The following is a 15855-nucleotide window of genomic DNA, read 5'->3' as shown; positions in this document are numbered from 1 at the left end:
GCAAGTGGGCAGAGAACCAGTCCTGAGCAAAGGACTATGGATTCTCCACACAGCCAATCAGGTGAGAAGAAGCTAAAGTACCTACCCTTTATGTTTCGACTGATTTGCCGTTGTGTTTTCTGATTTGCTGTTGTGTTTTCTAACTAGGGATGCACCGATCCGATATCTGGATTGGTATCGGCTCCAATACTTAAGCTTTTAGACGGATCGGGTCTCGGTCCGACCAGCCCGATCCAAATCCGATACTGTGTGTTAGTCTTATTCATTACAGTTAAGCTAAAAAAATTAAATAAAAGAACCATAAAAACACAATTAAAGTAGTTCATATGAGTCGTGCATTTTATTCAAAGCCACTTGAAGACGTGCGATAGCTCTGTGAATCACAAAAGGCTGTGTTTAATAAGTAAATATATAAAATGCTACTCACAAACAACATCTCAGATGTAGATGCTCAATAGTTCGGTTCACTTATAATATGCATTTAGAATGGCACTGGAGGTGCATTTAACCAGAATTTGAATAAGAAGCGAATTAAACTATTGTGAACTTGCCTACAAACAGACACTTACAGGACTTCCTGGAGAGTTCAGTATGTCAAAATAAAAGCGTGAGGGTTAAAAAGTTAAAGGTGCACAATTGAGATATATTTCTATATATTACTATTATAATATATTATTATTTGTTTACAAATGATAATAATATTTATGTTAAATGGGTTCCAAAAAATAACTGTGTGAATGAAAAGTAAGCAGATATCTTGCAACAAAATTGAACAAAAAAAGAGATCCGAATCCTTTAAAGTCCAGATACAAGCTGAAAACTAATTGCAAAAAACAAAAAAAACAAATGGCTTCTTTTCAACTGACGACTTATACTGGAATTACTGTTAATTTTGCTGCTACATTATCCAGTATACTATTTAACAATAAAGAGTTTCATAATAAGCAATACATTTATATTGAAATAATGTGTAGTTAGAGGTTTGTGTTTCTTTACATATTAAAGAGCACACCCAATTAGATCCACACAATAATGTAAAGATATTTCTAAACTCGTCAGCAAAACTGACCGGTCTCTCGGTCTCTCGTGTGACGTATTGGCGTTGGCATGTTCACGCAAGTGACACATGCATGACACTCCCAGAAGAGCAGCGCTGTTTACAACTGAGTAGGAGGAACGCGGTACAGACAGAACACTGTAAACAAAATGTATTATTTTAAAATTTTGATTCAAGAGGAGGAGATGGCACAGCCATATTTATTTGAATCAGAGTACTCTGACCAAGAGCATGGGAGATGGAGGAGGCTAGAACAACAGCTGCACTACAACAACCCTCGTTGAGACTCAGGAGACGTGGTGGTGAACATGTAGGCAATGCCAGGCAATGCCAACAGAGGTAGAAAGTGCCTGCTGCAAGGAATGGAACGTTGCCACACCATCGCTGGAAAGAACGCGTGACCTCAGCCCTCTCGTGCAATGTAAAATCTAATTAGTTAACCTTACTTAAAAGCATGTAAACCAATTGCCTACATCCATTGTAAATGTACTTATTTGGCAGTAAATGTACTTATTTGGCTTAAGTAAAGTGAAATAGGAATACTTCACTTTACTTGAGCCAAACAGGTATATTTACTCGCTTTTTTAAAGTTTTTTTTGCACCAAAAGTGATCATATCTCTTTATAAGACATTCATTTAACCACTGGAGTCCTATGGATGTAATGCTGATTGTCTGTGCTTTTTGGAGCATTAAAAATAATGTTAACATCCACATCCGTTATAAGGACATACTGTGCGGAGATATTTTTCAGTTTTTCTTCAAATGTGTTCTGCTGAAGAAAGGAAGTAAAGTGAGTAAATTATGAAAGAATTCTCATTTTTGGGTGAACTATCCCTTTTATGCATTATATCAGTTAGAAAATTACATAACTTTGGCAGCACTAAAGCAGTACTAGATAAAACCTAAATATACTGAAAAACAAGTCATAGAATGAAAAGGACAAATTGAAAAGAAAAGTGAAAAAGAAAACAGGTGAAAAATTCAAAACTACAGAATAATATATCCTGATTCACAACCCACTTTAGCATGCAGCACACCTTTCAAGGCAAGCCTTTTATGCACTAAGAATGACAGAGTAATAACTGCACGGGCTTCTCCGCCAACACCACAAAGATCAGGGGCATTTATTGGGTGACAGGTTTGTCTAGTCCTCACTTTTTCCATTGGCTTTGCTCTGGTCAGGTTTGCCGTGTGACAGCCGGAGGGCAGCTCAAAAAGCATCGGAATTGCGCCTCTGACCACAGAGAGAGCCTTGCCAGGATTTTGAAATACTCCTCTACAAATACACCTCCCATTCACAGAGCTCTGCTTTGCTTTTGCCTCTTGCCACCCAGACATGTAGGCGCTGTTGGCAAAAGAATGGATCCCCTCTCCCTCCACTGGAGTGGGTACGAAAGACTGCGCCAAGCTTTCCTAATGCAACCTGGCTCATCTTTGTTGGGTAAAGTCTATTTAATGCCTATTTCAGTCCAACACGGGGGTATTTACAAATGTCAACTTTACCACAATATCTCAACTGAGGAGAGGTTTGAGTGTCCAATTCAAAATGTATGTCAAAGAGAGACTAAATATCTTCTTGATTTGATAAAAAATAAACAGATGAAGCCTGCCAAAATCAAAAGGGTTACTTTCAAATATACAGTAAGACAATTTTATATCAATTTATATCAATTTTCTGCCATTCACTGATCATTCTTCAATGTAACAAATCAATTCATCAAAGCTGCATCTGTTTTTTCACCTGAGTAAACTGCTCAATGATTCTGAAAGGTTTCCTACAAAACATTGTGTCCAACACAGTAACATTGGCTCAACCAATGACATACGTTTGGGGTGGGGCGATCGGTTTGTCCCATCAGTGGTAGATGGGAATCGTGTTTGAAAACAGTTCCATTTGGTGATACTAGTGGTGCAGAATTTCAACAATGAGTGATAATAACGGACTAGTTCTTGTTGGTTTAACATGTTTGCCAGACAGTCCCGTAATATTTAAATGACTGGTCCTTGGACAGAATGGACATTAGTCAGTGTAGATGCCATAAAACCAGGCCCAGATAGAAGCTGTGCATGCAGAACTGTTTATTAAATATTTTGAATCATTTAATAATGCCTTTAGCTACCAATAAGTGTGTAGTCCTCTCAGGTCCCTGTAATACATTAAAGTCTGCTATGTTTAAATCCAATAAACAGATTTCGGCAGATTTCCCCCTAAAATCATCTAAGAAATTTTGAAAAAATGTCTGCTTAGAGCTTATTGGATGGACTGTAATTCTATCCCTCGCAGACTTGTATTTATTTGCATCAAATTATATATGACATAAACCATAACCAAGGTATGTAAGCTGCAACTTGCACTAGATTTAATGGCGATCAAAACTGGTCAGAATGTAATCTACCAAAGTGTTCACCGTCAAACTCGTAAAGAAGTTAAATCATGTAACAAGGCCATAAAATAGAGTTGTCAGGACAACAATAACAGAGAATTAAGCGTTGTTAAGAAACCTGTTGGATGTGAGTGATTAGAAAGAAAGAACAAGATAGAAAAGAGTGTCGAAATAGGGTGTTTTGTCCCCCGAAGCAACATGGAGAACAGCAAAGGGGCCACATTACATTCCTCAAGTGAAATGATTTTTCAATTAGTGTGAGAACTGTGTTGTGGGGGGTAGTCTATCAGAGAAGGGGTCTCAGATCCAATCAGTTCAGCTGAATACGGAGCGCACTCTGTGTGAATTGGTTTTATGGGTGTTGGCGTCACCACAAGGGAATGTCTCTCTCTCTCTCTCTCTCTCTCCTCCCCCTCTGTAGCCGCCTGCCCATGGAGCTGGCAAGAGACACAATGTTTAGTCTAAATCTTGCTGGTGCAGGGCTACACACTCCAGACCCCCACCACACATAAGGTAAAACACACAAACAAGGGGAAATGCGGTAACAAAAAAAAAAAAAAAAGAAAAAAATGAATATGTTTGGTGTTTTATTTTGAAGTGTCACACTAGAGATGGCTGTATGTATATATATATATATATATATATATATATATATATATATATATATATATATATATATATATATATATATATACACACACACACGTGCGTGCATGTGAGACATAAATCACAGACACTGTGCTGACTTACTCGTAATACAGCCGATGACTACTGCCACACACACATATGCATACAGTATATGCCTACATTGAACTGTAAATGCCAAGGACAAATGTGTCTTTCTGCGCAATCAGGGTACAAATCAAATGTGGAAATGAAGACAGCCAACTCCCACTTCCTGCCCTCCCTAACAGACAGATGGGCAAATTCCTTAAGGTCGACAGAGCTCACACACAGGCACGGATGGGGAGGGGGTAACACATAACGTACAGGGCAACAAACGCACAACTGTAGCGGGGTTGCGGTACATTTCAAAGAAAATATCAAAGAATATCACGTCTGTGCTAATTTGAGTTCGTATTATTGCTCTGCTGAGATAATTATCTTAGTTCATCAAACACTAAAATTAGAGCGACAGAAAACCTCAAAGGAAATTATATTAACGCCAGATGTTTAAAATGACATAGTTTGGTAATTACAGAATGGGATTCAAGGTAACACTTCCACATGTATAATTTCATTTCAACCCCTTCACCCCAAATGTGATAAAAGGAAAGAAATTCAAGCAAAAGCACCTTAAAAAAAAATATAATAATACATTTAAAAAAGTGGTGGAACCATGATGGTTATACCATGCTATCTTGATATGTACCATTGTACTGGATGATTAACATAAAAGTAAATATTCTTTTTTATACTACAGCGCTGTTGAATGCTTGATTCTGATTGGTTGAGAACATTCTAAGGTGTGCAATTATTTTCAGGGAAACGCATGGCTAAAGTAGTTCCAGGCAGGTCTTGACCGCATTACAGTTCCATATCACTTCGCGTGGTCAACTGTAATAACGGAAAATAGGATACAATTCATAACAAGAAGTGACAGCGACAAATCCACTTCAACTTCAAGAGGAAAAAAAATGACAGACTATTTTGATTTTCCGGAAGTAAATTTTAATATTTATGGTGAACATAAACATTTTAACAACTGGGCGACCGCAGTATTGGATAGCTCAGATGAAAAAACAAATAAACGGAAGAGGACATCAAAGGCAGCCGGCAACAACAAAAGACATAAAACAATCAGCTGAAGAACAGCTAGACCGACTCGAGGGCTGAAAAACATGAAGAAAACACCAAAAAAACAACAGCTTGGGCTGTCAATGTGTTTAACGTACAGTTTAATTTTAATAAATAAATTCGTTCGAATTAACGAATGAATTATAACGTATGAATTAATAAATAAATTAAATAATATGACGCACATGATTTTCTGTCTCATTATTGCAACCTCTGTCTCTCTAATAACTACACTAATAACTGCATTAGTCTGCTGTCAGTGGCTCAAACCTCCGTTACTTACTCTAAAATGACGTTTTGGAATTAGCAACGGAGGCATGGGATTAGATGCGTAAGAAATGAGTCCTACATACAAGAGCGTTTTAATGACAAAAAATTGACAAACGTCTAGAATCACATCATCTGAACAATGTTTCGAGGTGTGGTAACTGTAGTATAAGCGGAATAATTGACTCCGGGCCGTTGAATTATTAGAAAAATAATGCACACCCGGGGTGGTAATGCGGTCACGACGCGAAGCGGAGTGGCCGTTACACCTTATTATTTTAATACACCTTATTATTTTTCTAATAATTCAACGGCCCGTCGTCAATTATTCCTTACTTATGTTTTTACTATGTTTAAAGTAGGGATGTGCATAAGTAATCGATCGAGTATTGTTCAGCTTTAAATATTCGACTAGTAAAAACACTACTCGAATATATTGCAATTTGGTTTTCCTTTGTGCCTTTGCCTGCCATGGGCAACATAACTGCTGAACTCTCACCTAAATCTTGCCGTTTGTTCTCCCAAAAAGAAAATTCCACCATTATTTAAAGTGATTCTATCGCTTCAGAATAGTTGGAATGTATGTTTCTATGTGTGTGCAAATGTTTTAATCTAGATCTTGTCGTTTACGCTATGCTCATTTTTTTAAAAGAAAACAGGTTCAAAAGTTGTAGGTTAAACTTAAATTCAAAATTTCAAGAAAATTATTACTTGTTTTTTTTTACATGTTAGAGTATTTGACTACAAAATTACTTGAAATGTCATTTTTACAATGTTAAAATACTTTCTCCACTCCCAGTTTAATGTAGATAGAAAACTGTAAGTAGGCCATTTGTAGGCAAATTAATCTAAGCACTCTATCAAAACATATGCACTGTAACTTTGACTTAATCAATGGCGTGAATTTTAAGAGAGACTGTCTGTTTGTTGACCAATAGTAGACAGGGAGAATGTTAAGGAATCCAGTAATTATTTTTGCAAATCCATTTGGTGCTGCTAGTGGCATAGAAATTAAACACTTCACCTTTAAAAAATTACAATTAAAGCCTGTGGAATTTTACCAGTCTGTACGTGAAATAAGCTGTTGCTTTGGCACCAAGTTCAGAAACTGTGTCCAAGATAAGCCAACATTCAAAATATAGGCTAACTCATGTCTTTAAAATGGTGCACAGCCCATTATCCAGTAATTGATGCACTGAACACTCAGCAGAATGTCCTTGATCAAGAACACAATATTGTTCTTCACGGCTCAGCTAAAAATCTCATTCCATGGCATGTCTTATAAAAGCTCTAAGCAGTGCTGCCAATACAGAGTATGAACTATCACCACAGTCTTAAATGGTCATGTTACATGTGTATGTGTGAGTAATGAGACTAAACAGAGAAGGAAAAGAGTCAAAGCTTCAAGGTCTCTCAGCGGTCACAGACAGGGTAATGGCTCTCGTGCACATGCACACAGAAAAGTCTCTCCTTCATCTTAATCTTTTCCATGCTCGACAAACCATCCTCTTGCTTGTTTCTGCTGGGCTCTATCCCAAATGCAGCACATTACAATGCTAAACTCCTTCAAGTGTGACTAACAACCCATCCAGGGCCTAGCTCAGATCTAAATCACTGTGGCAGCTACTAACGGCTTTAAAATGAGCTTGTGATTAGACCTTGAACCGGTTTACCAGCATGGCTGGGCAAGACCACAATTTTAATTACTGCGTCTGTCTCCATTGTAAACTCATTGTGTGGTCATTCCTCCACAGTCACAACCGCAAAGCTGAAATCCCATTCCACACAGGGCAGTGTGAGTTTGCAGGACAGAGACGATGGTCAGAACAGTGTTGGGGGTAACGTGTTTAAAGTAACATGCGTTATGTTATCGGATTACTTTTTCAAAAGTAACAAGTAAAGTAGTGCAATGTTTTAGATTTTAGAGCATAATATTGGAGTTACTTTTTAAATAAAGTAACTCGTTGCGTTTGTACACCTCTACTTTCCCTGTATTGTGAGAAAGCAGGAAGAACGAAGGAGACGCAGTGTTGCACATTTTCTTGTTCTATTTATTCACATACATGACGCGTTTTCCCAGATAACTAAATACCCGACTGGTAGAGAATGCACAGATGAAGTTCTTTGCCAGAAAGATGTTGACAACTGTTGTAAAACTATCTTAATGTAGAATTTGTAGAAAGTTTTCAAAATTTTAATTGCACTTAATTTTTTTCCAGTTTCATTTAAAATTTTAGTTAAAATAAATAAAACAAAGTTCTAAGTTTGAAATAAAGGTGCCTTGCTTTATTTTGTAGGCTTAACCCTAACCCATGTTTAATGAAAATTACCCAATATAACCACCAAGCATCCAACCAGCGCTAATAGCGGTGTACATCTTTTTTATGTGGTGTTTTTTCTGCGACCAACCGACCAATCAAAACTTGATCGACCAAGACGCTTCTCATCGACTAACCTTTGTTCGACTATCAGTGGGCAGCTCTAGCATAATATGAGGTCAACATTCGGTTGACTGAAACGTGATTGATTCATGTGCTAATACACACTGCTTTAAAAAAAAAAACAGTAAACACATTTAGGCAGAGGGATAACACTAGTCTTCCAATGGCCACAACATGATACACAGGGTGAAATACTCGCTCAATTCACTGACTTATGCAGCCGAACAGCTCTGTGTTACAGCTCCCCGTAACTGGGAGAATGGGATGAGAAAAGCTGACTCTGGATCAGTGGCTCCGAGCAAAGTTCTACGCAAGATTGTGTACGCAAAACAATTTCTTGGTTTCTAAAAAGATTTTATAATAGCTTGATTCATGAAACAAACCATTTTTATGATATTTTGGTATCATTAAAAATTATTCCATTCAAGTTGTATCAACATGCACCTTTGAAGTTGTATGCGATCACCCAGTGACGCACCTTGGATCAACTCAAAACAAGCATGCACTGAGTTGACTTTATTTAAAAATATTATTTTATTATCAGACATATTCCTTGAGCATGTTAGGTTGGCATTTCCCACTGAATTTTATCCTGACTTTTGAAAAACATCTTAAGTTGACATTGTCAATGGGCACCGCACATGAAGACATATACTGTATGATGCAGGTTCAAATGTTGGACTGCTTTAGGTAAGATGGTGGTTAGTCTTCATTATTCATATTGGCTGTCATGTTGATTATTATAAATATGATGTGAAGACCTACTTTCTAAATATCTGTTTGTTTACTATGTTGTTTTGACATGAGTGTTGTACAGTAGCTAGCATGACCTGTAAAGTCTCTTGTATGCTATGCATGGCTTATTTTTAATGGAATGCATAGCAGAAGAGAAAGTGGCTGTGAGAAAAAAGTAATGCAAAAGTAACAAACTTTTAATTAAGTTAATTTAAGGAGTAATGCAATATTCTAACGAGTTACTTTAAAAGTAACGTTACCCAACACGGGGTCAGAAGATAACTCAAGAGATCCACTATGGAGGAGCCACTAAGATGAATGCAATTTGTCAAGAGGACAAATGTACGGAGTGTATGTGAGGTGTGAAGTACCCATTTCTACTGGTATGCCCTAGAGAGTTCCACTGTAGATTACATTTTCCAATTGCAAATCATAGTAAAGGATGTTATGAGTCATAATTCCTCTAAAAACAGCCTATAAATGTGGCCATTCTATAAGCATATTTCTCAAGACATAAACAACACTAGGAATATTTTCATTACTGGAAACTACATGTCTGGATTCATATAATGGGAGATATTTTATGGATGCACTTGCTGTATGAAAAGACAAAAATATTCAATATACAGACAATACAAAGAACAAAAACAAATAAGTACACCATGACAATACCAAGGTTTTTTTTAGACATGTGCCTTGAAAATTTGATTGTCTTAATTAGAGCACCCTCTGAATAACATGGTAGAGACATGATATCCAGCAAAGTACCTGTATCTGATACCCTCACTGCACCATGGTACCTTCACAGAACATTTCAGTAAGTGAAAGGTCGCACAATAGAAATGAAGAATTATACTGTGTGTTTTATTTGTTTTGTCCAATTATGTTTTAGTGCTAGTCTGTACAAAGTAAACTTAGAATTATCATTATTATTAACCTTATTATTGACTTCAGATTGCAAGATATGGCTGGTCAAGTGATCTCAACGTGGTGGGCTACATGAGGGGTACACCCATTCTATTAGGGATAAAACAGCTTTTGGTAGGCCTCTTCATGTGAGTGTTCTTCATATCTTCAAAACTTACTTTAAGGATTAGAGACTGACACTATCTGAAAACCCTTCTCTTTCCATTCTCTCCATAATCTATTGTATCAACAGAGACAGAAGCTGTTATCTTATCGAAGTCAAGGCTGAACACCATCAAGGCTGATTGTTTTTATGCCCATCTCCCCACACTCCATCTTTGATGTGCCTGATGCTTATTTATGAAAACAGTTTGATGGAATTTAAATAATTCCATCGGTCTTTCACACAACATCAAAATTATTTGGGGAATTTTCAAGGGTCTCTAAACAATAGGTCAGGGGTCAGCAACCTATGGCACGCATGCCAGCATTGGCACGGAGGGGTAATCACTGGCACAAGCATTCCAATCTACATCTTGATCACCTCGTGATCACGCAGCATGTTTTCATGAGCTGAATGGGAGGCTAAATAAAAAGTTCAAATGTGACAAGACTACAGTACACCCAACAGACTCGTGCAGCATGTGAAAGCAATTTGTGCATCACAAGCCGGCAGCGCTTTACTTTCGGTTAATCACACAAGTAAACGCGGCCGCTTTGCTTCAGTCCGTCTGCGCTGAACAGCCTACATTCTGTGTTTCATTGCTTTCTTTTTGCTTTCAGAACAACACGTGACGTTATAAGGAAAACACCAACACTAATCCTTGAGATTTCCAACCCAGCATACAGGTACACCCTCCTTAAACAATGGTCACACTCAAAACTACATTAAATGATTTAAAGAGAAAACATAAACCCACATCGTGGGGTTAAAAAATCTTTTCAAGTCTATTCAAAATATTAATTAAATCTGGAAATAAAGTTTTAGCATTTTACAGGTGCGATTCACCGAAAAGGTCTAAATAGTTGGTCGGCTTGTGATGCATGAATGGCTTGCATGCGCAGTGTGTCTCGTCACATTTTAATAGTGTTTAGTCTCCCATTCAACTGATGAAAACACACTTCGTCATCATGAGGAAGGATTACGTCAAGATGTGGATTGGAATGCAGGTGCAAAAATCTTAAAATAATACAAATAAATAAAATAGCTTGCTCCTCTCTTGCCGTTTCTTGCGTGCTAGTGATTACATGATTACAATAACATAACATACAAAATATTTAAGATTCCACACAATTTCATGATCAGTAATCAAATAAGCAAATTGGTGCCACTAACTGTTAACTCATTTTGTACAAAAGGACAGGTTTTATTTCATTAAAGCACTTAAGATGCACTGTGAACATTCACATGCAGGATCATGATTATATCATTACATCGGGATTTGCACAAACTTTCACTAAAACTGTTATGCTGATAATATCGGTACAGCATTGACCAGAAAAGAAAAAAACTGCACATCCTTACCAATGGGGTAAACAATCTTGAAACACAGCATGGCCGATCTGATCATTTAATGCCATTTAAATGCAAAACAGATGTCAGAAATAGACATGGAAACCACTCATTCCATGAGATTTATTCAATGCTCATTCAGCAGCCTTATTTTCCAACTTATTCATTTCGCAATACACCATGGCCAGCATTTCTTGTTAAAATGGCAAGGGCCTAGTCAACAACATTTGTTTTACCATTAAAGCTGCACTCAGTAATTTGTTACTCATTAAAAAAGTTGAACTCCTAAAGACATGAATTGTAATTTTGCAATATATGTAGCAAATCGGGAGCACTCACATTAAAATGAAGACTCCAGTCATATCAGTAAACTTATAAAAGCTGTTTTATTCTACATGGAGAGGGTCCGCACATGGGGGCTGCCATGTTAGAATCACATGACCAGCCGTATACTACTCGCTTAATCTCAGTAACTGTCCTGTTATTTGACACTTTCACTCATTGATTAAAGTAATCATGGCTGACTGTGAATGCTACATTTCTACAATGGCATCTGTGACTGAAAACTATTGATTTTAAATTATGCTGCATCCAAGCCACTAGGTGTCAGTGTAAGTCCAAGATGACACAAAGACAAAAGTGCACCTTTAATGTACTTGCAAGGATATTCGAGAGTACTAATAAAACTGAGCTATAAGCCAACCAATGCTATCAACCTCCAAGTGCCTGAAAAACAATCTCTGAATATGAAACCAACCATCAAGAAACTTTAATGGAAATTTCTTTCCAAGATGCCTCCCACCATACCCGCTTGTGTAACTGTTGCAGAAAGTCATTCCACTTTAATTAAATTCAAATAAAACACAGAGGAAATCATTAAAGTCATGACACTTTCTGCAACAGGATGCATCACATCACATCAAAGTGGACCATATGGCCTGTGTAAAGTCGACCCACCAAAGCAACACTTCTGACAGTTCACATTTGTTATTGAATATTCTGGGTTCAACTGAAGTTAAACTCAATCAACAGTTTATTGTCCCTTGTCCCTCCTTTTCTTTAAAAAATAAAATTAAAAACTGTATTTACAGTGAGGCACTTACAATGGACGTGAATGGGGGCCAGTCTGTAAACTAAAATACTCAAATGTTTCCGAAGTTTAGCCACAAGATGTAAACAATGTGTCTGTTAACATGATTTATGTGTGATATAATCACTAACATTTTCTGTGTAAACTTATAGCCAATTTTACAACTTCGGTTCCATAATGCCATAACACCGAAAACACTAAAAAGACAACTTTGCAACTCAAATAATACACAAGTTTTAAAAGAAGAATTAATGTCAGTGCTTTTATAAAATTATACGCTTCATATTTTTGCTTTTAAACTTTTCAAAAATTGTCCCCATTCACTTCCATTGTAAGTGCCTCACTGTAACCTCCATTTTTGCTTTTTATAAAGAAAAGACAGGATGAGTCGAAATTATTTTTCCTGGTAATCAACATTATGACACAAATGCTGTCGATTGAGCGTAACTTGTATTGAACCCAGAATATTCCTTTAAGAAAATCAATTCAGGCCAGACTTTACATTTACAGTGTCTATGTTGTAGTTGAATTAAATGAGTGATTCTAATTTAAAAAAAAATATATATATATATATATATATATATATATATATATATATATATATGCAATATCATTTAAGGCTTCATAAGGACACTGTAATGTAAAATATTACAGTTAAACAGTGTTAAGTTTAGAATCCAGTTTACCAGCCACAGCACTGAGCAGAAGCATTGAGCACAGCCCCAATGAGAGCACTGATACTCGGTTCAGGACCCGCAGTCTCATCCTGATGATGGTTCTTCTGCTTCTGTACGGGTTCAGCTCCAAAATGAGCTCCAGAAAAGTTGGAGTAGATTTGCCTTTTAGCCTCCCCGTTCAACTGAAGTTCAAGCTCATGTGCTAGGAGGAAACAGTCCGCAATGAGACGAGCAAATGAATGTTTGGAGGCAATGCATGGCCTTGATTTATAGATTATATATGCATTTTCTCCATGTTGAATCGGAGTTTGAACGGATTACACTTCGTGCAGTCCTGTATATGATCCGCTGCCTCGCATTTGGATACTTCAGATATCAAGATCTCAAAACATGCCCAACACCTGCGATGATCGCTTCTGAGTTATTGTCGGTATTTATAAAGGCAGATCGATTTAGGATCTATTTGGTTGTGGTCCAGATGACCGTGCAGTCTCTCAATATGGGTCAGTTCTGTTCATGTCAGTCCGCTTCTGACGATATTTAGCTTCGCGAGCTAACGACATGTCCAACATTCCCGGCTGTATCTCATTCTTATTCCTCCATAAAAACTGAAATAATGTATTTGCGGTACTGCAGAAGGCGTCTAGCCCATCAGTCGGATCAAGCCGCCGTACAAGAGCGACATTGAGTGTAATCCAGAGAGGCCTGTAATAATAAAGAAAGGCGCAGTGAAAGTCTCGATCGATGATTGTCGGTAAACTGGACGCTGGTTAGGCTCTGATGGGGTTAATTAACGCATTTCTCCCGGTGTGGATGTTTTTCGGCGCGCGGATCGTGTCGAACTCCTGCGGACGCTTTCGGTAACTTCAGCTCCGCCTAGTGCAGACAGATGAAGGGCAGCCAGTCCCGAAGCCAGTACCCCCCACCCTCTCTACCCATTCAACTTTAAACAGCAACAGTTAAATTGGTATTACACTAACAAAAATTAAAGGTGCACTCAGTTTTTTTTATTCCCCATTAAAAAAGTTTAACTCCTAAAGACATGAATTGTAATTTTGCAATATACACCGATCAGCCACAACATTAAAACCACCCGTCTAATATTGTGTAGGTCCCCCTGGTGCCGCTAAAACAGCGCCAATCTGCATCTCAGAATAGCATTCTGACACATTATTCTTCTCACCACGATTGTACAGAGTGATTATCTGAGTTACCGTAGACTTTGTCAGTTCGAACCAATGTTGACCTCTCTCATCAACAAGGTATTTCTGTCCACAGAACTGCCCCTCACTAGATGTTTTTTTGTTTTTTGCACCATTCTGAGTAAATTGTAGAGACTGTTGTGCATGAAAATCCCAGGAGATCAGCATTAACATAAATACTCAAACCAGCCCGCCTGGCACCGACAATTATCCATGTGCAGTGCTGGACTGGGAAGAGAAATCGGCCTGGGATTTTACATGGCAACTGGCCCAAAAGTTGTTGAGTGGGGTTCTCCCGCTGGCCAGTCCACCCCTGATTGGCCACAAAGTGCGTCGGCCCACCGGGAAAATGCCGTTAGCCAGATTGCCAGTCCAGCCATGTCCATGTGATTATCTAATCAGCCAATCTTGTGGCAGCAGTGCCTATAATCATGCAGATATGGGTCAGGAGCTTTAGTTAATGTTTACATTAACCATCAGAATGGGGAAACAATGTGATCTCAGTGATTTGGACCGTGGCATGTTTGTTTGGAGCAGCAGAATTAGAAATAAACCTTTAGTAAACTCATGTGAACATTTAGCTTTATGCTAAGCTAAAATGGCATTGTACATGCACCTGTTACCAGGCACAATAATATTTTTCTTCAAGAAAATCCATTTAAGATCATACTTTTTTTCTCTAGTAAGACCTTTGATATTAGGGCAAAAATCTTATTCTTGATGAGAATTTTTGTATTGTTTTTCTGTAAAAATATCTTAAAATCTGTAAAACAAGATCAATTTGCTTTTGTTTTAGTACAAAAAAAGTACTGTAGTAGTACCATGGTACAGGTATGGTATCAGATGTTAATACCAAAGTACTGAATGATTACTATATTCATATGCCATGCTATTTACACACAGGGTTGGAGGGTTACTTTTAAAATGTAGGTTATTCTACTATATATTACAGAGTACATGCTCTAAATTGTCATTTGTAACTTGTTTTGTGAGATTACTCAAGGTCAGTAATGTATTATAAATACTTTGGATACTTCTTCAGCTTTGGCAGATTTTTTCAGTTGTTTTGACTATAAAACAATCTGCTAGTACAATAAGACAAAATTTACACATGTTAAAAATACATTCTGTGAAAAACCTAAATATCTTATGCAATGTAGGATGGCCACCACTGTCATAAAAAATAAATTTGATGCAATGACAGAAAGGTAATGGAAACTTCTTAAATTATTTGATCCCAAGATTAGCTATTTTGTTTTTACAGTAGTAATCGCAACTTTAGTAGCTATGGTATTCTGGCAGAAACTATAGTTAGCATTATAAACTGTTGTATGGGTTATAAAGTACGCAATGTGATCGCAAAGTGAACGCAAAGTGTCTATGCATTTAATGCTTGTTGTGTAGGTCACTTTCTACTTGGTGCTGCCTTTTTATCATGGCAAGAGTTCAACTGCATCTTCTCGTTTCAAACACTGTGCATGTCTACATGAATGCCTGGAATACAACTGTACCCCAATAACATATTTTGACAAGACATAACATTCAAAAATCAACATGGGTGAACCTCTTATTTCAAGAGCATATCCAGGTCATATTGATTCCAGTATTGAGAATCATCATTGTGAATAATTGGTATTAGCTATATTTTTACATTAAAAAGTAAAACATCTTGACACATTACAGTAATGAGAATTGTGGGTGGATTTTGGAAAAAGAAAATGTATTTTATTTTATTCTGGGGTGAAAAGTAACCTGGACATGTTTTTGTGAGATCTGCCCACATAT

The 15855-nt window shown here is 37.3% G+C and overlaps 1 protein-coding gene across 1 annotated transcript in view; it reads right to left on the bottom strand.

The window, feature by feature from the left end:
• bmpr2b (bone morphogenetic protein receptor, type II b (serine/threonine kinase)) overlaps positions 1 to 13766 on the bottom strand; it is a 107811-nt gene extending 94045 nt beyond the window's left edge. Inside the window, exon 1 of the mRNA XM_052142992.1 lies at positions 12878 to 13766. Coding sequence (XP_051998952.1) covers positions 12878 to 12956 — 79 coding nt within the window. The 5' untranslated portion in view covers positions 12957 to 13766. The remainder of the gene's footprint in view (positions 1 to 12877) is intronic.
• Between the last annotated feature and the right edge of the window lie 2089 nt (positions 13767 to 15855).

The sequence above is a fragment of the Xyrauchen texanus genome, chromosome 14 (genome assembly GCF_025860055.1).
Source record: "Xyrauchen texanus isolate HMW12.3.18 chromosome 14, RBS_HiC_50CHRs, whole genome shotgun sequence".
In the NCBI taxonomy this organism is placed as follows: Eukaryota; Metazoa; Chordata; class Actinopteri; order Cypriniformes; family Catostomidae; genus Xyrauchen; species Xyrauchen texanus.
The sequence above is the reverse complement of the archived record's forward strand: the minus strand, read 5'-3'. Positions and strand labels throughout refer to the sequence as shown.